The sequence below is a fragment of the Pleurodeles waltl genome, chromosome 2_2, assembly GCF_031143425.1.
Source record: "Pleurodeles waltl isolate 20211129_DDA chromosome 2_2, aPleWal1.hap1.20221129, whole genome shotgun sequence".
NCBI lineage: Eukaryota > Metazoa > Chordata > Amphibia > Caudata > Salamandridae > Pleurodeles > Pleurodeles waltl.
In genome coordinates, this window is record NC_090439.1 from 698,752,521 (window position 1) to 698,773,988 (window position 21,468).

The 21,468-nt window shown below is 44.1% G+C and overlaps 1 protein-coding gene across 1 annotated transcript in view; it reads right to left on the reverse strand.

Moving 5' to 3' along the window:
• CYP7B1 (cytochrome P450 family 7 subfamily B member 1) overlaps positions 1–21,468 on the reverse strand; it is an 808,916-nt gene that overhangs the window by 75,921 nt on the left and 711,527 nt on the right. Inside the window, exon 5 of the mRNA XM_069220257.1 lies at positions 7,146–7,324. Coding sequence (XP_069076358.1) covers positions 7,146–7,324 — 179 coding nt within the window. The remainder of the gene's footprint in view (positions 1–7,145; positions 7,325–21,468) is intronic.

A 21,468-nucleotide genomic window follows, 5' to 3' on the forward strand; every position in this document is an offset into this window, starting at 1 on the left:
GTATGTTGTGTTGTCTGAATGCGTGGGTGCGTGTATGTATGTCAGTGTGTGTGGATGTGTGTGTGCATGGATGCATGCATGCGTGGCTGTATGTGGGCATGAGTGTGTGTATGCATGTGTATGATGGTGCGTGAATGTGCATGTATGTCGTGGAGGGTCTGGAGTGGGAGGGGGAGTGCGAGGGAGGAGTCTGGGGAGGAGGGCTGGGGAGACCCCTATCAGTGACAGGGAAGGAATTCCCTCTCACTGATAGTGCCTACCGCCATGGTTTTCGTGGCCGTAAGGGAGCCACGAAAACCATGGCGGTAGGCATGGTCATAATCCCGCGGGTGGGACAGTGACGGCCACCTGGCTTGAGACTGAAGTCTCCAGCCCGGCGGCTATTACAGCCCTGGCAGACGGAGTGGTATATTGGTGGTTTGGCTTGAGCCAAAGCAAATGTATTTTGGGGAAGAATACCGCCAGCCTGTTGGCAGTACTCTTCTCCAAAATATCGCCGTCTGCCAGGGTCATAATGAAGGCCTATATGTTCTTATCATGTGTACTTGGACCAGCACAATAACTAACTACTTCTTCTTTATCAATACTTAATAGCTCCCTATATTAAGTTCTTGACATCCTGGAGAGTGGAATGTCAGTTCTTAACCATGTACATTCATGTTTGATTTCACCCTAACAATCCCTAACAATTGGAGAAGGAAGATGGCTACACAAAATACAGGCAGATAATAAGTAAAAACTGCAATATACGCTGAATGAATATCTAAATAGAAAAGTGAACTCTGTCTCTTCATTCCAAATACCCTGGGCTGCTGGAAAGGCCTACATGCAAAGCATGCTGATGGGAGATTCAGCTAGTGCCCATAAGGCTGCAGTACGGCAACAGAAGGATATGAAAGGGCTTGGCACAAACAAAGAATGGCCTTAATACCCTCTTCATGACTAAAGCACACTATGCCTTGCTTTATATTGAGCAAAAACAATATGAGCATGTAGAAGAAGTGGATATTCTATGTGCCCAGGAAGCGAAACCAAAAGGTGTCATGTGTGCCATAGTGACTGTAAGAGTTCCATGGGGATTAGCAATTTACACCTTGGAAATAACCAAAAAATTCATAACATTATTTTCTACCTTATACTTCAGAGTATGCACAATAAATTGCACTTCAAGCAAGGATTAGATTTACCAACTCTCCTCTTCATTGTTCGGGATCAAATTCAAGGTGAAATCTCAAAAATCAAAAAAGCAGAACTCATGAAATGCATGATCACAGGCAAGGCCACTGGGGATTATGGATTCTCAAAAGAGTTTTATAAGCTCGAGACATGTTACACTAGCCACTCATCCACTGAAATTATTTTGCAACACGGTGAAAAGGGAATGCAACTCAGCCAGCACACCTCTACTCCCTAGAACAAACAAGGACCCACTCCTTTTGTAACCTACAGCCCTATCTCACTGATAAATGCAGAAGTTAAATTCCATGCCAAAGTATGAGACGTTTTGAACGTATTTTATTCAGATAAATATTATCTATTTTTCTAAACCTGTGTGGTGTACTTTTGTGGTATTTTACTGTGTTACTGTATGATTTAGTGCACAAATACTTTACACATTGCCTTCTAAGTTAAGCTTGACTGCTCAGTGCCAAGCTACTAGAGGGTGGGCACAGGATAGTTTGGATTGTGTTGTGACTTACCCTGACTAGAATTGGCCTCTGAAAGCTAGAGACTCCATTTCTAACAATATGGAGTCAACATTCGTATGGACACAATTTGAACCACTAACATGTTAGTAGCATCAAGTCTTAACATTTGGAATACTCCCCATATCTATCCCAAACTTGGTCCTGGTCAAGACTTGTTAATAGGTGAAAACCTATAAATAGGATGGACAGAGGTCAAGAGTAAGAATACCTGAAATACATGCTCAATATTCTCCAGAGGGCTGTCTTCCACATATTTAGACATACAGTACGTCCCACCATCTCACTGTTCCTGCAAACCATTAAGTTGGTAAGATTGATAAATGAGATTGGGTCATTCATATAAGCTCATTTACTACATGGCCGGAAGGACTGTGCATCCACATGGTTGTGGAAAAGTTCCTATAAACCAAGTCAATTCAGTACTCATAGTGATGTTTATATATTGGACTCCGGTTTCCCAGTAACAAGTTCTTGCAAATACATAGCTTTCTACACACCAATGCTCTCCTGTGAAGCAATGGAGAACAACTGATTGATAGCAAGGGTTCTATTGTCCAAACAAGAGGAACAATATTCATTAAACACTTGCTTGTGGATTCACAAGTTAAGCCCTTTGCAACACTACAAGCTCATTTACATCTCAGTGCCTTCCAAAGGTTGAAACTCCTGCACCTCTCACAATGCCTTTGTAATACATTAGACACAAATCCTCAAATATATGAAAATGTTTGATACACTCCTACCTGGAACTCTGGAGGGATTTAGTGGGGTGGTGTTGGACCTTTATGCCACCTTAATCAGTTAACTTTGTTCCACACCCTCAGAACTGTTACTCAAGACCCAATGGAAAGACAAACTTTTGAAAATCTACACAAGAGCAATAGTCTGTGCATTTGACCACACACAACAAAGGACTATGTGAATCCTGTTAAATATTCATCTCTTTCATAATTCTGCGGCCAGGGCATTGGTGACCTCAAAGAATGCACTGAGTGGGCCAAAGCCCAAGCTTTTGCTGTTGAAGATGTAGTGACACTGTACATATTGTTTGTCCTGCACAGCCCTTCAGAAATACTAAAATGGCACATGGTTCACTATGGCTGACATGCCTGAACTGCATTTTGTTCCTGTGGCCTCGCTTGCTGTGCTTCATGATACATTAGACATTCCAGGTGACAGTTGCCTGGAAGAGAAGGACTGACACCTCTCTAGCTATTACCAAGTTATTAATTCTATGCAAATGGAAATCAAAAGCAACCCCTGCATATGGGGATTGACCCGGCGAATTAATGATGACAATCTCACATGAAAGGATCATATACAGACTTAAAAATTAAATGCCCATATTTGACAAGAATTTGTCCCCTTTTGTTTTTGTTGCACCCTTTTCATGAAGAATCCTTGGAATTTGGACATGCCTAGAATGCACCATCTATATAGGTTTTTACTGGGCAAACAACAATCAACTCTCACTTAGGGGGTTATTACAACTTTGGAGGAGGTGTTAATCCGTCCCAAATGTGACGGATATACCACCAGCCATATTACGAGTTCCATAGGATATAATGGACTCGTAATACGGCTGGTGGTATATCCGTCACTTTACCGTCACTTTTGGGACGGATTAACACCTCCTCCAAAGTTGTAATAACCCCCTTAATGTTATACGATTCCATACAACTCCCTTACACTCTTAGAAAAGCAGTGTCCATTGACAGATCTTGCTGTCTGTTCTACTCATCCTCAGTTCAGAAAACCACTTAATTGCTAAATCATTTATGTTTAGCCCTTTGATTTCAACCCCAAGATATTATACCCTATCAATCACGATACTCTGTGCACACCCCGACTATACTTTCCTCGATACTTGATCATCTTGACCCCTCTCAGATTAGCTGACCTATGACCCTTTGCCACCACTTCCCTGGGTCTGGGCTAGTCCCTATGGACTAGTATCATAACAGCGAATACTCATCCTCAGTGCCCAGTAAGTGTGTGTTTGGCCTACAATGATGGCCGGGTTCTGATGCGGTTTGTAATGTATTATACTCATTTCATGATGAACTAACACCTTTGTGAGCCCTTCGCCCCTTCTAGAATTGTTGTTTGAGAGCCCCACAGGTGGAAGGCCTGTCACTCTCTTGATGTATGCAATATTGAGAGGTAAATCAATCCACAGCCTACCAGTAGCCTTATATCCAATATACCTACCTGTTTGATTTTAATCGTTGATGGTTGGGATAATTGTGCAACTAATATTTGGGGCAATCTTGTTACTTTTAGAGTCTGTACATTCTAATAAAGGAGGGTATACCTTATATTATAAATAAATGTGTTACATTGATACTCGTGAAGGATACTGGTGATAATCAATAAAGAATTGTCCTAAAAAGGACTGTTTCACCTTCCCCTCTTTCTTAAAACTGATTCCCTACAGTCCCTAATAATATTACATACAAAATCTTGCATTATCAATCAAGATGCATGAGATAATATGAAGAAACATCACGGTTCTTGTTGTTATGCATTAAGTCGATAACACATCCACAGAATTTGCAGCCAGTCATCAATCACCGTTTTGTAATTGACAACCCAGAATTGCATGTTACCCCCGGGGAAGAAATTACCTGGTTGCCCTTAAAAAAGGATACTACATACAAAGTCTCGAGCAACATCTGCCGGACTTGAACTCTTGTCTTGGATTAGGTCAATCAACAGATATATACATAAGTATTTCATTTAAGGAATACCTTCCACTCGATGTTGAAGAAGGCTTATTGCTTGAGTGAAGGGTTATGGTTTGGGGTGGGCGCAATGTTTTGTTCCACACACAAAATTGATGGAACTTTAGTTATGCCTTGTTACTTATTAACGTGGAGTTCCTGCCAAATACTGCAATCACTGTGGGACAGAATTTTTCTCCTGCAAGGCGCAAGAAAATGCTAACTGGTGAGTGAGATTTGGTGTCTCCTAGCGCAATCTTCTACGTAGGGCAGTCATGAGTGGTCACAGTGAGAGTGCTGCCTCTCTAGTTTATTTGCTGCTGCTCAAGTAGATTTTGTACTTGAGCTGCAGCAAAATCAACTCATACGCAATGCATGGTACAGGTCACACTGATTTTTCTGTGCTGCTTGCGCTTCTGGCACTAAATTGCAGCACACAATGCATATTTTCCACCCGCTGGTGGAACACAGTGGAATTTTACTGAGTTTTTATGTAACTTCACAGAAATCCATAGAGCAATATTCTGAGCGTTGCGTCTACCCCTAGTTATGGCACCACATAGCTTCTGAGCATGCCCTTATATGCCAAAATAACTCCTAGTATTACTATCTTCATAGTATGTTAGCAAGGTTTACAATGCTTACTGCTGTTGGTTGTGCATTAATGAGAAAGAAGGGATAAATGAATGGATGTGACAATGTCACTGCACTTAAAGTGGGTTTCGTTTTTTGGGGGTATCACCAGTGTAGTGCCATGGTTATGACTTTACTTCGTACTAGACTTTGAGTGCAATGTTATTCATTCATTGCAGTTATTTCACATAAAGTATCATGGGTATGAAATAATTGTGTGAAGTCAATTGCTCCCTCGTGTCTTTATTTTTAGTCCATTAATTATTAGCTGAAGTTATTTTACTCCTCATTCCTTAAAAGAATAGTGATATACTATACAGATTTCAACAGCAAACATTTTTTACATACAACAATACATAATAGGCTTGGTATATATAAAGAGAAGCTTGAGCAGTATGTATTAAAAGCAAGGCTTCCACAAAACTCTTGTGTGCATTGGTTTGAAGCACTAGCTATATTCTGTTCCTCAAAGGCAAAGGTGCCTACTCAAAGGAGCAATTAACATTTATTTAAATGGTGCTGTTCAGAGAGGCCTGCCTATCATTTATGGGAGGAAGCCCTGTGATTGATCTGGTACCAAAAAGCAACTGGCTGTTAATACAAGATGGCACAGTTCTCTCCTTTGGTACGAATGTCGGGGCTTGACCTTTGGAAGAATAGTAATTGAGACTTAATTGTGTCTCCCTCGCTGAAAGTTGATAAAAAGTCGACAAAAATGATTCACAATATAGTAAAGGTCAGACCATGATACAAGCCATACATTGTACTGTCAACACAGAAGGAAAAGCAAATCAGTTGTCACTGTGGGAATTTACTGAATGTTGTTGTTGTTGTGTGTGTATGTAATGTGTCATACCTCTGACGGGGGTGCTAACGTGCAAAGGCAGATGCGCACTGCGGTACTCCATGGGTGTGTACGGATGGAAGAGAGTGGGGTTCTGACCCATGTGAGAAGTAGTTTCATGTTGTGTAGGATGTCAAGAGGTTAAATCTTATAATGGACAATTTGTCAAGAAGAAAACCAATCACTGACTACTTATGATCATTCCTTAAACGCTGGATACTGACGGGTAGTCAGTGTTCCGTCTACAGTTTGAATAGTACTAGGTTGTTGGACGACAAAATAAAAAATTAAATATAAAGTAAATGAATGCATATAATCAAACAACTAGGGTTTGTTGGAGTAGAACTATAGAAATAATTAGAGTGAGTAATTAAAACCAGCACAAGAATCAAGTCCTTGTGTTTGGTATTTATTAACGAATTAATCATTAATTAATACCCATCTGAGCGAACCTATCCTGTAATTTTGTTAATCGATATAGGAGCATTCCACAATCATTCTGCATACCTCAGCAGCACCCATATAAAAGCAGCAACAAGCCACCCCGCAAGAAATGCTTAGGGAGCCTGTGACAGTATTCAAAGTATTCTATTTGCATGCAGGTGGCGAACTTCACGGACTGCATTAAGGCTGAGCCAGGGTGGATTAATTTCCAGTCTTTTGATATTCATTAACTCTTGCTTCAGGGGAAAAAATGCGAGGCGATAACACAATTACCCTCAGAGCTTCACTGTGGCGCAACAGCTTTGCAATCTCAGTTCACAACTCTCGACTAATTGATCAAGAAAGGGCGAAGATCTATGAGGGGAAGTGAAAAAGCATAAGTTTCAAGCACGATACTGACATTCCGGGGCTTGAAGAGTGAGTGATGTTTAGGAGCTACTTAACTAAGTGACCCAGATTTTATGATATTTTAACAACCTTTCATCCTTCTGTTTTTGTGTAGCTGTGAAAGAATCTGTCACTGAACAAAAACATCTGTTTAATTAAATGTATGTGGTAGTCAATGCGCAATTGTCAGTTCATTTGAAAAGGGAAAGAAATTAAATCTCATCGCCTTATTCATTTTCAAGTCTGGCATCGTTTGACATCAGGGGCTTTTTTGGAATGAATCAAGATATCGAACGATTTGTTCCGCATGTAAGAGTCCGTTGAAACCAAATAAAAACAAACTGACAAAAACCCGTGTACTGTTATTTATCTGAAGTACATTCAAAGCACCAGTTGAATATTTACCTCCGGGTCACTGTAAATCTCCGGGTCGTTGTGCAGTGACGGAGGGAAGAGCGCTAACATGTCTCCTTTCCTGAGAGAGTACCCCTGGTTTCCCTCGAGCTTGAGAAAGAAATCCTGCTGCACCACACGTATGTTCATGGACGCTGCGCACATTCGGAAGCTCTCGTGGGTCGCACTATCTGCAGGTTGAACAACAAAAAACGAGGAGGAGAGGTTATTTACATAAAAAAATAGAGGCTGCGACGGAAACGGACACATACGAATATTGCTTTGTGAGACCACCTCTGAGTCTATAGCGATAGATAAAAGATGCCATTAGTATGCCCTAGAGAAAAAAGGATGAAGCGAAAAGGCCTACCCCATTCAATGCCAGTGTCCTCGCTGTTTGTTCTCTGGAATGTTGTAGGCCTTCGCAACTTCCAACCAAACCCAGTTTGAAGAAGAGTCATTCACACCGTGATGCTTGACGAAGTTACATTCGATTTTATAGTGCAAGGGTATGCAATTTAAACCACAAACCACTCGGTATATCTAATACTGGTTTACATACAACACATTTACAGAGGACATGTGGCTGGAAGTTCTGAACAGGTTTTACCCCAACCTGGAAACTGTGTTGTAAAAACTTCCACAGAGAACGCCGTTATTGAGATCAGCAGTGTGGACTACAGACATGGACTCTACAAATAATAGCTTGTTCCGTTGTTTTCATGTCTGCATGCTTGAAGAGGTCAGCTATATATACACCCTTCCCTCTTGGGGCTACTTTCTGCCTTGATTCCTACGCTGGAGGGGGCCATGGAGCTCAATGTCCTTACTTTCCCAATGGCCTTCACCTTTTGATCCCACCGTGGCAGATTTTATGGTTAATTTCGTCAATTTATCCTGGCAGTTTGAGGAGGAATCCCTCCAGGAATAATATGCATAATTTGCATAAATCATTCTGCTAGCAATGTGTATCAGCGTGTAGCGCCTGTCTAGGGCTGCATCTCTCACTCTGTAATCAAAGCTGACTTTTTTCCGACGATTATGTATGGGTGGTGTAATGCTGTGACTGGCTTCTGTTTCATCACGAGCATGAAAACACCACAAAGAGATTAGGAAAAGAGGCAGTGTTTACCTCTCCAAAACAGCTATTGTTTTTTTCTGAGTGAAATAAGCCAGGCAACGCACAGAAGATAAGCCCCTGGTGCATGGTGTGAGAGCACCCATAACCCTTTCGTTAAAAGGTTAGCAGTCACAGGCAGTCAGTGGGCATGGGAAATGCATGTGCAAAAAACATACAAACAAATGTTCTTTCAGGAAAAATTAAATCTGGCCCACCATGCATAGCAAATAAAGCGGCTGTGGATGCTTTGTCGCAGGAGGTTTTTTCCTTAAGCGTGCATTTGTCTAAAGAAATGAGGCTGCGGTCAGCTCTGTGTGGCCAGCGCTGTGATTCAATGTGACGTACTGTGAGTCTGTGCATATTCTTTTGGACTGCCTTCGTTACTATAATCAGGCAGAGTCAAATCGGCTTGTTGGTGACGAAGCCAGAGAAGAACCCTGGTTCCAGAATATGGCCTCTACTGCGGATAGCCACAAGGCACCTGACACGATGGATTTCAACTGGCAGCGTGTTACAGTTAAAAAAACAGAGAAAAACAACTTTCCGAGCTACAAAGGAATGGACTAGCCTCATCTCTTTGGCTGTCGGCAGCCACAGAATATGAAGCTGAATCACGCCTTTCTGGTGTCGGGTCTGGAAATGGTAGCTGACATATGCAGCCATACTGCTCGCCCAAGATATGAAACAGGGAGAGGAAAGAAATGCTAAATTATTCCAGGGCAGCTGCTGCGAAATAACAGGTTCGCCTCTACCAGCCCAGGCAACACCATCACATCCTATTGGCTGACAAGCTTGCAGGAATCCTGGCAGTCTTGGTGCCCAATGCAGTATCACAAATGACAATTGGGCAAGCATATCTTATGCAGAAGTTAATCACAATAATGGAGCACAAAGCGTGGCTTAGCAGTCAGGTCGTAAATGACAAATCTGTTTTACCTTCCAGTACCAGTTATATGTGGAGGATGCGGTTGGCTCGGGCTCTGGGCGCTCATGCCGATAATTATTAGATGACAAAAGTAATGAGTCACATTATGGTCAACAAAGGGGAATGGGTTTTTATGGGTCTGCTGGCTAATGCAACAAAACAGAAAAGGACAGCTTACCACATACTCTGTGCGACGACAGGCGCTGTACATTGAGAAAAATGACAGTGGTGCGGAAATTCTGCTGCCTGCGCTTGCACTTGTCATAGTTCAGCAGACACCAGCCAGTGCTACTAACAGACCAGCTGGGTAGCTTGGGAGGCCTCCCAGTCTGCTCCATGAGGTACAGTAAATTATCCGGCAGGGTAGAGGAACATCTGTTTCTGTGCTAGTGCCGAACAAACAAGGCAATTTGAAGCATACCTAGGGATAAACAGGCGGCACATGCACACCGCCATCACCCCTCCACCCCCATCCACACACAAGCCTTTAAAATACATTTTACAACCTCAACAAAAAGGAAGATGCCACTTTATTAACAATGGGATCCTGGGTGAGCATTTTATGTTACACTTGGAATTAAGATGGAGATGAGGCCAGGCTTCATACTGTAGTATTTATTCTTAGAATCCTCCTACCTCTGATCTTGTACCAAAGTAGTTATTTAGTTCTGTTTATTTTTGATTTAAAAGGCTACTGTTTCAATAGACTTATAAATATTCAGTCTTTAAACCTAATTTGCTATACTTAGTTCACATGCCTTGAAGCATTTGTCTTCCAATTTCCACTGAATAAATGCGTACTAATGAGAAATGGAGCAAGCTGCCGAGGCAAGGCTGGGCGACTTGATTCTGGCCTGCCACCAGCTTGTGATAGGCAGGGAAATTGAGTTAAAATGAAAAGTCTTGTCAGCTGAAGTACAACATGGGGGGCAAAGAGCGATCTGTCACTCAAACGGCCCGACCAGGGGTGCAGCTAATCCAAGGTCACAGGGAACCATTTGTCCATTTGGATCTTGTGGTGGGTAAAGTTAATTTTAATGAAAGATAAGCTCTATTTGTAAACGGTTTAGAAAACGTATTGTGTATAGTTAATTGGCTACTGATTTTAGACCAGGGTGTAACTGACAATAGGCACAATGTGTCGATCAAAGTCAATTTTTAAGTAGATCTTTCTAATAAACTTCCATGATCGGATGGAAGCCACTCTGAAGGAGGATTCTGTTTCACGATGAAGCCCAGTATTATCCGATAAACTGCATGCACAGGTACTAACTTGCAAATGAATTCACTTCATGAGTTTACATACTAATATATTTTATTTTTGGTTTTAAAGAAGAGTCATTTGGAAGTTTTTAATATATTTCCATACATCCTCGGTTTCCTAGTATTCACATAGATGGATTCACAGTGCTATTTCTCCTCTACTTCTGTCTGTCACTTTTGCAATACATCCGCAATGGATCCTGAGACTCAATTTTGAGGTCGTCCCATAAGTCCTTCCTTTTTTATAAAAACAACAATGGAGTAGTGTCATGTTCTTTACAGAGACAGAACGAAACAAGTATGAAACAAAAACAATTATAGTGAATTGAGTTGAAAGGGCTATTCATGAAGTGCAACCTTGAACTTGCTGCTCTACAAGTGAATCTTTCATGAGGCTCAGTTGAAAAGGTAGGTCTTTAAATATTTGTGGAAACAAAATGGAGTTTTGTTCTAGAAAGGGAAAACAGAAGGTCATTCCTGAGAAAGGCAGCAACCATAAAAAAAATGTCAACCAGTGAAATATTCTGAAAGGGGGGGGTTTGAAAACATTGATAGTGATTTTGTGCAAGATAAAAGGACTTAAATTCCATCCAGCTAAAGCCAAGAGCGAAACATACTGCCATATTCTCAACGCCTCGCAATTGTGTAGTGAAAGGAAGCATGGAATAGCACTATATATCTGTTAAGCAACTCATAAACTAAGTTATGTCTAAAAATAAAACCCGGATAACTTTGAAAACTCATTCTGGAGAAAATACCACTCTACCCAGCCACGCACCTCAGTTCAATTCAATGAAATAGCTTTATTCAGCTCATAAAAACAAACCATAACAGCACATACAATACCTTAAAACAATAATACATAATAATTTATATAGATAAAACATTAGAATTTAAAGCCACCCAAAAAAGCAGATTACAAACATGGCACTAAGACTAAAACTTGCAGAAGGTAAACTGAGCCATCTGTACCCTCATTGTTTAGAAATCAACATATATAACCTAACATATTAATAAAAAGCATTGTTACGCTGATGATTAAAAGAATGAAGAATGCCTATATCATAATGCATGCTCAAAAAATCTAGCCACACCTACAAAGACCTCGAGTGTGGGAAGCGACTGCAAGTATAATAGTGCAGGGATAGAATGAGTGGTACACCTTAAAAGTAGAATTAAAAACCTTCTAGTGTAATTAACATAGAACCCACAAAAAAAACACAAAATGTGCCAATGCTTGCAATGAACCCTCGTTGCATGGACAGATCAAAATTCCTTTTGGGTTAAATTGGCCCAATGGGAATGAGAGCTGGCATCTTATATGTTCCAGCCTAAATCTATTAAGATAGTAAGAATGACCCTGTCTTTATCTTTCAGGGCTATGACTAGGCAAGGCTCCAGCCCAGAAGTAGTTTATCTCTGCAGATATTCTTGCACAGCTGTCTTCTGCACTTTGGATTGCTCTTGTTCCATTCTCCTAGTGTCATCAAACACAAAGTTAAGTCAGTTCTTATCCTTACGGTAATGTCTCTGGATGCTAAGAAAATATTGAGCAGACCGAAATAAGACCCCTGTCACAGGTGAGGCAGTCCAGGATTATTTCCCTTTTCATGAAGCCCTCCGGGTTGTGCCGATGGAACACCATAACTTCAATGAGAGGGGATTGGGGGGTGGGGGGGGCAATAGAGTAGGCAACATAAGGTAAACTGAGTTCTGTGTGAGGGGAATAGAAAGGTGTCCCCACAACACCCCAAAGATGTGCCTGCATGTTCTATCGCCTCGTCCTGCAGATGTTTAACAGCCTTATACCCCAATAAACCAGAGGCATAGGTGAGTATCGGTATACACTTACTTTTTACAGATATCAATAGGAGTCACTACAAGCTTGCTACCTATTCTGGATGGCAAACTTAACAGGAAACCTACCGAATTTCAGAACTTGAGGCATCGCTGCTGAAGACAAGGACCCCAGAGACTCTCGGGAATCAAAATTAACCCCCAGGTAAGGAAAATCGAAAATTCGTCCAATGGGCATTCCCTGGAGGGCAAAACGGGGCAGTTTCTGATTCCTCAAGCCTCATGCCATAATAAAGGTTTTGGCAAGATTTGCATTGAGGCCCAGACCATCCATATGGTTAACAAAGGAATGAAGCAATATCTAGAAGCCATTTGGTTTACAAACTATTAAAACTGCATCATCTACGTATCGAAGAACTGGGACTTGCCATCCCAGTACGGTTGGCATTTCCTTGCCCATATCCACCAGGGCTGCGTCCAGGCCGTTGATGTGCAAGAGGAAAAGCATAGGGGTGAGAACGCAGCCTTGCCAGGTGCCTTTGTCCAGGCTGAAACTCTCAGTACACTTATCGTTCGGCCCATATCTATCCGAGGCACTGAGATCAAAATGCAGGGCTTGTTAAAAAAGACACCAAGCCGGGATCAAAACCAAGGATGTAAGCATGTCCCACAATTTGGATCTGACTACATTTCGACAGCGCAGATCAGATCTATAAAATCAAGAAAAAAGGGCCCCCTTTTGGCAAAGTTGTATTTAATAATTAAAAGGTATAAATTGAGGCACTCTTCTTGGGTGCCCAAGCCAGGCCTGAAACCATATTGGATATTAGAAATGGAGTCTATAGTTGGCAGGCAGTTTACACCTTGTCCAAGTAGGTACCCTCATTCTAGTCAAGGTAAGGGGGTCGCACTCTTAAAATAATCCCTGCTCGCCCCTTTGGTAGCTTGGCACGACCAGTCAGGCTTATCTCAGAGGCAATATGTTAAGTATTTGTACCCACACAAAGAAGCACAGTAAAAACACTATGAATAGACACCACAATGGTTTAGATAAATAGACAATATTTATCTGAGTAAAACAAGAAAATAAGACTAAAGCTACAAAAATCCAACATACACAAGCAAAGATATGAATTTTTAAATATTAAATCCCAATAAAGTGCTTAGAAACACAATAGCTCCAACTAAAGCTATCACAGCGTCGGGAAGGAGTCATTCCCAACAGTCCGAAGCCACTCTTGAGGGAGTGCAGTGCTGGTCACAGAGTGGCACGGACCACAGGTACAGTACCTTAGAAATGAGGCAGGGTCAAAGAAGTGGCATTGAGTCAGAAAGGTGAGGCTTTGCTGGAGCCGGTATGGCATTGGTTCCATACTGCTGCGCAGGAGGTGAGTCGTCAGATCCTTACTGCTATACAGGGGAGGTGAGGCATCTGTTATTTACAGAGGCAGCGGAGGTGAGGCATTGTTAGCAGTGAGACATCGGTTCCTTACGATCCAGTGGGGTCGATAAGTCCAGTGGGTCAAGACGCGAGGGGCGATCCTTCAGAGTCATGTTCACACCACAGGACCACAGGAGTCATGGAGGAGGCACATGTCATGGACATCAGTGACACTCGGGACTCATGGTGTAGCGGGACATCAGAGGCACTGCAGTGGTGTTGGGCTGGTGGTGTTGGTTGCAGTCGTCACACGACAGCGGGGACTACCGTTTCAGATGCAGGCAGCGGCGCGGAGTGTGGCAGTGGCACCAGTTCTAGAGTAGTCCAGAGTAGGGGTGCCTGGTTCTTCTTGTTTTATGCAAGATTTTGCACAGGAACTGGAATGGACACCTCTTGGCAAGTCAGGGTCCTCAGCAAGAGAACCCAGGGGCTGGCAGGTGGAGTCTTTGATGTCCCTGAGAATTCTTAACAGGAGGCATGCTCTGTGTAAGCCCTTGGAAAAACTTCACAAGCAGGATATAAAGCAAAGTCCAGTCTTTGTTCTCTCCAAAGCAGAAGCAGCAACTGCAGGCCAACCCAGCAAAGCTCATCCAGCAAAGGGGCAGTACTCCTTCTCACAATTCTTCAGCTCTTATACTTGTCATAGTCTCCTCTTGCTCTCAAGTTGTGGGGTCAGCAGTCCATTACATATACTCATTTCTGCGTTTGAAGTAGGCAAAGTTCCAAGGAAAGTCTCTGTAGTGCACAAGACCCTGTCTCTCCCTGTCCTGGCCCCAGACACGCTCTAGGGGGTTGGAGACTGCTTTGTCTAAGGATAGGCACAGCCATATTCATTTGTGAGTGTCAGCTCTTTCCTCCGCTCTAGCCCAGGAAGACCCATCAGGATATGCAGGACACACCTCAACTCCCTTTGTGTGGCTGTCTAGGGTGAATTCTCAAACTTCTCAACTGTCAGTCTGACCCAGACATGTATTAAGCAGCCAGGCAGAGGCACAGACTGGCTAAGGAAGAAAATGTCGACTTTCTAAGAGTGGAATTTTCAATCTTACAGGCTAAAAACCAACTTTACCAAAAGATGTATTTTTGAATTGTGAATTCAGAGACCCCAAACCTCTATCTACTCTTAAATGATATTTTAAGGTAATCCCCATGCAATCCTATTGGAGAGATAGGTCTTGCAATAGTGACATCCCCAAACAGAATTTAGCAATATTTCACTATCAGGACATGTAAAACACACCTGTACAAGTCCTACTGTTTAAATAACTGCACCCTGCCCACGGGGCTGCCTTGGTCCTACCCTAGGTGTGACTTACATGGGTGCACCTGCCAAGTTGAACTGTCAGTTAAAACCTGCACACACAGACACTGCAGTGGCAGGTCTGAGACATGTTTACAGGGTTACTCATGTGAGTGGCACAATCAGTGCTGCAGGCCCACTAGTAGCATTTGATTTACAGGCCCTGGACACACATATTGCACTTTACTAGGGACTTACTAGTAAATCAAATGTGCCAATCATGGAGGAACTAATCACCAATACAACTTAGACAGAAAGCACTTGCACTTTAGCACAGGACAGAAGGGGTCAAGTGTCCAGAGTCCTAAAGCCAGCAAAAACAGATCAGAAAAAATAGGAAGAAGAAGACAAAAAGGCTTGGGGATGACCCTGCGAAAAGGGCAGGTCCAACATTGGGTATCAGAATTAATAGGATTATCAGAGGCCCTCTATTATTATTCTGTTGAGGACAATCCTTCTAACAATTTTCACTGTGCAATCCAAAAGAGATATGGCCTGTAGCAAGGGGAAGCCATGTTCCTTTTTTTAAAGACGGGAATGATGATAGCCAAGCACCACGATTTGGGCAGGCCAGTCTTGCAGGCTAGATAAACATCATTTGTTACAATTGGGGCCCATACGTCCACCTCGAGTTTATACAGATCCATGGGTATCTAATCAGGCTCTGGAGCTTTACGCATAGGGCTGTCAGAAATGGCTTCAGCAACTTCCTCCACGGAAAATACAATTTCTAGTGGGTATTCAGACACGCAAAGAGCCCTGTCATCACTGTTAAGCTCTAATGTATGATAAACTTTCTCAAAGTTCCCCAGCCAGAAATGAGCACTGATGTTATCACAGATGCGCACCTAAAAAAAAAAAAAACAAGATAATTGTTTTTTTCTCCGATTTCTTGTAGTGCAACTTAAGGACAGTATGTTAATTACCATTGATCAAATTAATACAATGAGGGGAAACTAAATCTGGCATGTTTTCTACTTCAGTCACTTGAACATATTTCACATTTACTGTTTGTGAAGATAAGTTTATAGAATATTTAATAGAATTTTTGACAAATAGATTTAAAGTTACAAAATAGTACATGGATATAGTTCCACTAAATACGGCTTTAATCATAGAAGTTGAATTCAAAAGTCAATGATAATCAATATTTGCAGAGCAATGTCGGTATTCTGATATTGATGCATCCCCATATGGTTCAGTGAGAGAATCCATCTGGTAAAAAAGGGCGGGAATGTTTTGTGCAATAAGGCAGACGCTTGTATAGAGGAAAAAATCTCATCAGCTACCACCCATAAGTCTTATGCCTATTGCAGCTATTGTATAGCATGTGTTGAACTGTTCATATGTTATATATGGTGTGCGTTGTTATATTCAACCCTCACTTTCTCCCATGCACAATCCCTTGATTTTGTAGTTTTCAGGATCATACTGCCAATCAGCCTGAGATTTACGGCTCCAACCAGAAAATGTTTTTTGTTTTTCTATGTGGGAAGTTGCTGCAGTACATTTTTCTTGCTATTCTGATGGTCGAGTAGTGTGCAACACAACCTTATAATGGTGAGACTGAACAGCTGATGGCTCCCGCAATGACAGAAAAAAAACTGCAAGGTCTGTAAGACATGCACAGTTGTACTGTTTGGAAAGCTGATGCTCTTGTGCTCCTCTAGAGGGGTGAGGTCTGCATGCCAACTCCCAAGAACCATTTACAGGCTCTTTGTTATACTTCCAGTGGATATAACCAGGCATGCAACACCCATTAGGCTGAAAGGGCTTCAGTTCTCCCGTCAAGTTCCATAGCACAGGCTGAAGTAGTGTGGGTGTCTGTCCTAGGGAAAGTCTGGGAAGAGTACGGCTGGAGGAGTGCTTCAGAATAAACATTTTTCTTTTTTCAACAGACAGCTTATCTTGCTGCAGAGTCCTCAAAGGAGGCGATGGGGTCACAGGTAAGTCACAATATCCAGGACAAAAGCCTAACAGTGGGGGTCCTAATTGTGCAAGGCAGTGTCCTTTACTGATCACTCTATTTCAAAGAGAGACAATACTTGCCTATCAACACTGGGATGGGAAACTGCATCCGCATATTAAAGGCAATCTCTGCCATCTTCCCGTGCTTCCAGGGAAACGAGGCAGAAATCCTAAATTGTCTAGATTTCAAATTGCATTTATATAGTGCTTACTACTCATGCAAAGTTTAATAAGCGCTAAATAAATGCTATAAAGGGAAGAAAGAGATTTCTGTTTTTTAAATGAAGTGGTCATCCCACAGTCCAGGTTTTTCTGTCAATAGCAAGGGGGGAATATGTGATTTTGGTTCTAAAAGTACCAGCTAACGACTAAAACATAAGTACATGCAAAATTATGCTGGCAAATTACGGTGGGGTGGATGGATAGCAAAGAGAGCAGTAGGTAGCAGACCCAATCACCTGGTTAAAATCTTCCTGGCACCTATCGTTTTTAATTGTGAAGTTATATATAGAGCAAAGGCAGCAGGGTGCATTGCATGAGCACCAAATTACAATAGAAAAAATATCAGATTTGCTAATTTTATTTAGGCAAAAGGGTGTATAAGGGGGTCATTACAACATTGGCGGTAAAAGCTGCTTACTGCCGTGCAGAAGACCGCCAACACACCGCCACGGCCGCGGAATTCCGCCACAGCTATTATGACCCACATCTCGGAATCCGACAAAATTCAGACACCCACACAACTCCGCCACACCAAAGGTCAGTGATAAACTGGCGAAAACAAAACCTCCACCGTTACGCCAACAGAAATATGCCCACACTATCATGACACACGAATCCACGCGGCGGTCTTTCAACCGCGGTATTCCATTGGCGGTACACACCGACGCGCTCAAAATACACACACTTCTACAAAACACCGCCACATTGGACAATTCAAAATACACACACTTGATACACATACACACACCACTCCCACACACCCAATACAATATAAAACACACACCCACATCAGCCACAAACCCCTACAACCACTATTACAGAGAGAAGGCCAGAGAGAGACAGCGCCATCCACAAACTAGCATCCACAAGCACTCAACACCATCAACCACACAACTTCCACGCACAAAACACCACACACCACTACATATCACCACACTTATCACCACACACACCACCCCACACATCACCCACACCACCCCATGGCACGGCTCAGATACCCCAGGTTCTCGGAGGAGGAGCTCAGGGTCATGGTGGAGGAAATCGTCCGGGTAGAGCCACAGCTATTTGGAGCACAGGTGCAGCACACCTCCATTGCAAGGAAGATGGAGCTATGGCGCAGAATAGTCGACAGGGTCAACGCAGTGGGACAACACCCAAGAAATCGGGACGACATCAGGAAGAGGTGGAACGACCAACGGGGGAAGGTGCGTTCCGTGGTCTCGAGACACCCACCAGGCGGTTCAGCGGACTGGCGGCGGACCCCCACCTCCTCCCCCACAACTACCAACATGGGAGGAGCAGGTCTTGGAGATTCTGCATCCTGAGGGCCTAGCAGGAGTCGGTGGAGGAATGGACTCTGGTAAGACAAATCTTAACTATTACATCCCCCACCCTACCTGCATGCCATCACATACCCCCACCCTCACCCCATCACTCCAACTCCTCACAAATGTCCCAATATCACAAACCACCCATCCCAACACTAAGCCCTGCATGCAACACCAAAGCATGGACACCCATCACTAAAGCATGCCCACTGCACATACCCATAACACCCCCCTAAACTATCATCACACAAGCCCCCACACAGGAATGCCAGCACTGGGGTACACAGTCACCCACCCATTGCACACCATGACACACAAAGATGCAATAATCATGCTTTTCCACCCCTGCAGGACCACTACCCAACGTCACCAGACAGGAGGGTCCATACATCTCCACCCCACCCACAAAAGAGGCCCACAGTGATGACAGCAGCTCTGTCCACCTGGATCTAGATGACCAGCCCGGACCATCATGGGCTTCGGGACAGTCGGTTCCCCTCACACAGGCACAGGCCACCACAGACCTTCCACCCTCTGGTAACACCAGCACATCACCCACCCAGCGGGCCCATACCTCCATCCCCAGGACACGTCAATCAGCTGTGTGTTCACCACTACAGGGAACCCAGGATAACCCACCACCCCAACAACAGCAGGGACCTGGGGGCAGTGGTAGTGGGCACACAGTCCAGGGGACGGAGGCCCAGGAACACAGGGGAACTGGGAGGGATGCTGTGCGACAGGGGGTGGACAGGCGAAGGGAACCCACTCTCCACGAGGCCCTCTCCTCCATCATGGGAGCATACCACCACTCCCAGGAGACGATGGCAACGGTCCTGGCCAAGTTTCAGGAGACCCAGCGCATGCAGGAGGAACATTATTTGGGCTTCAGGGAGGAACTCAGAACCATCAGCTCTGCGCTGGGCACCATCGTAGGGGTGCTGAAGGAAATACTCAACACCAGGAGGGACACTGTGGCACTCCAAGGGGCCCCTGACACTAGCATGGACGATGAACTGCCCATCACCTCCGCCGGCGCTACTGGACAGGAGGCACCGCCACAGGACCACCACACCAGCACCCCACCCCCTGCAGATGGAGAACCACCCCGCAAGCGGGCCCTGAGATCCATGAACAAGACAGAGCATGATGCCAAGACCCCCGCCAAGAAATGAGACCACCCTGATTGTCAAACCACTGTCCCACTTTGTCACCCTGTCCATATTGGAACTGCCCCAGCTCCACTTCCTATGCCCATATGGGCAATGCACCTATGAGACAAATAGACTGGACTCTGCCATGGACACTCCTCCGCCATCACCCCTCGCCATTTAACTTCTCCCTCCAATATTGTTTATGTAACTAAACACATCTACAACACCAAAAGATCTGGAGTCTGTCTGTGATTTTGAAATAGTGTATTTGCAATTACAGTGACAAAATTTCCAGGAAATAGTTATGTCAACATACCGATGTCACACAGCTCTAGTCCATGAGGAATCTAAGCAGATGACACACGTTGGGACCCACACCTGTGAAACCGTAAGGGAAAGTGACAACTCAGTGACCATACACTGGGTGAAATCGACAGACAGGAGAGAGGTAGAAGTGTAAAAGTACTTGTAGAAGGCAGGAATGTATTCTCACCTGTGTTTCACTGGAAATATTGCTGGATGACTGAGTCCCTGTTGTCAATGTCTTCTTCCTCTGCTTCCTCCTCATCACTGTCCACAGGCTCCACAGCTGCCACAACACTACCATCCGGACCATCCTCCTGCAGAAAAGGCACCTGTCGTTGCAAAGCCAAGTTATGAAGCATACAGCAGGCCACGATGATCTGGCACACCTACTTTGGTGAGTAGAATAGGGATCCACCTGTCATATGAAGGCACCTAAACCTGGCCTTCAGGAGGCTGAAGGTGCGTTCGATCACCCTCCTAGTCCGCCCATGGGCCTCATTGTAGCGTTCCTCTGCCCTGGTCCTGGGATTCCTCACTGGGGTCAGTAGCCATGACAGGTTGGGGTAACCAGATTCACCTAATAGCCACACCCGGTGCCTCTGTAGTTGACCCATCACATAAGGGATGTTGCTATTCCGCATGATGTAGGCATCATGCACTGAGCCAGGGAACATGGCATTTACATGGGAGATGTACTGGTCTGCCAAACATACCATCTGTTCATTCATGGAATGATAACTCTTCCGGTTCCTGTACACCTGTTCACTCCTGTGCGGGGGGACCAAAGCCACATGGGTCCCATCAATGGCACCTATGATGTTGGGGATATGTCCACGGGCATATAAGTCAACTTTCACTGTAGGCAAGTCCTCCACCTGAGGGAAAACGATGTAGCTCCGCATGTGTTTCAGCAGGGCAGACAACACTCTGGACAACACGTTGGAAAACATAGGCTGGGACATCCCTGATGCCATGGCCACAGTTGTTTGAAAAGACCCACTTGCAAGGAAATGGAGCACTGATAGCACCTGCACTTGAGGGGGGATTCCTGTGGGATGGCGGATTGCTGACATCAGGTCTGGCTCCAACTGGGTACACAGTTCCTGGATTGTGGCACGGTCAAACCTGTAGGTGATGATCAAATTTCTTTCCTCCATTGTCGACAGGTCCACCAGCGGTCGGTACACCGGAGGATTCCGCCATCTCCTCACATGTCCCAGCGGACGGTGCCTATGAAGGACAACAGCGAGCACAGAGTCAAACAACTCAGAGGTATGTACCCACAGTGTAGACAGAACAGGATTCATACACAAAATCTGGCCTGTATGTTTGTTGAGAGTAGGCCTAGGTATGTGTGACGCAGTTGGTAATTAGGCCATGTGGGCCCCTGAAATGGCGGCTGCCTGACCTCTAAAGCGGGACAATGGGATATGAGGTAACTGCGCTGGCGTTGTACACCGTCGCGGTAGGCGGTCGAAGACCGCGGCGCAATGCTGCATTGGTTAACATTG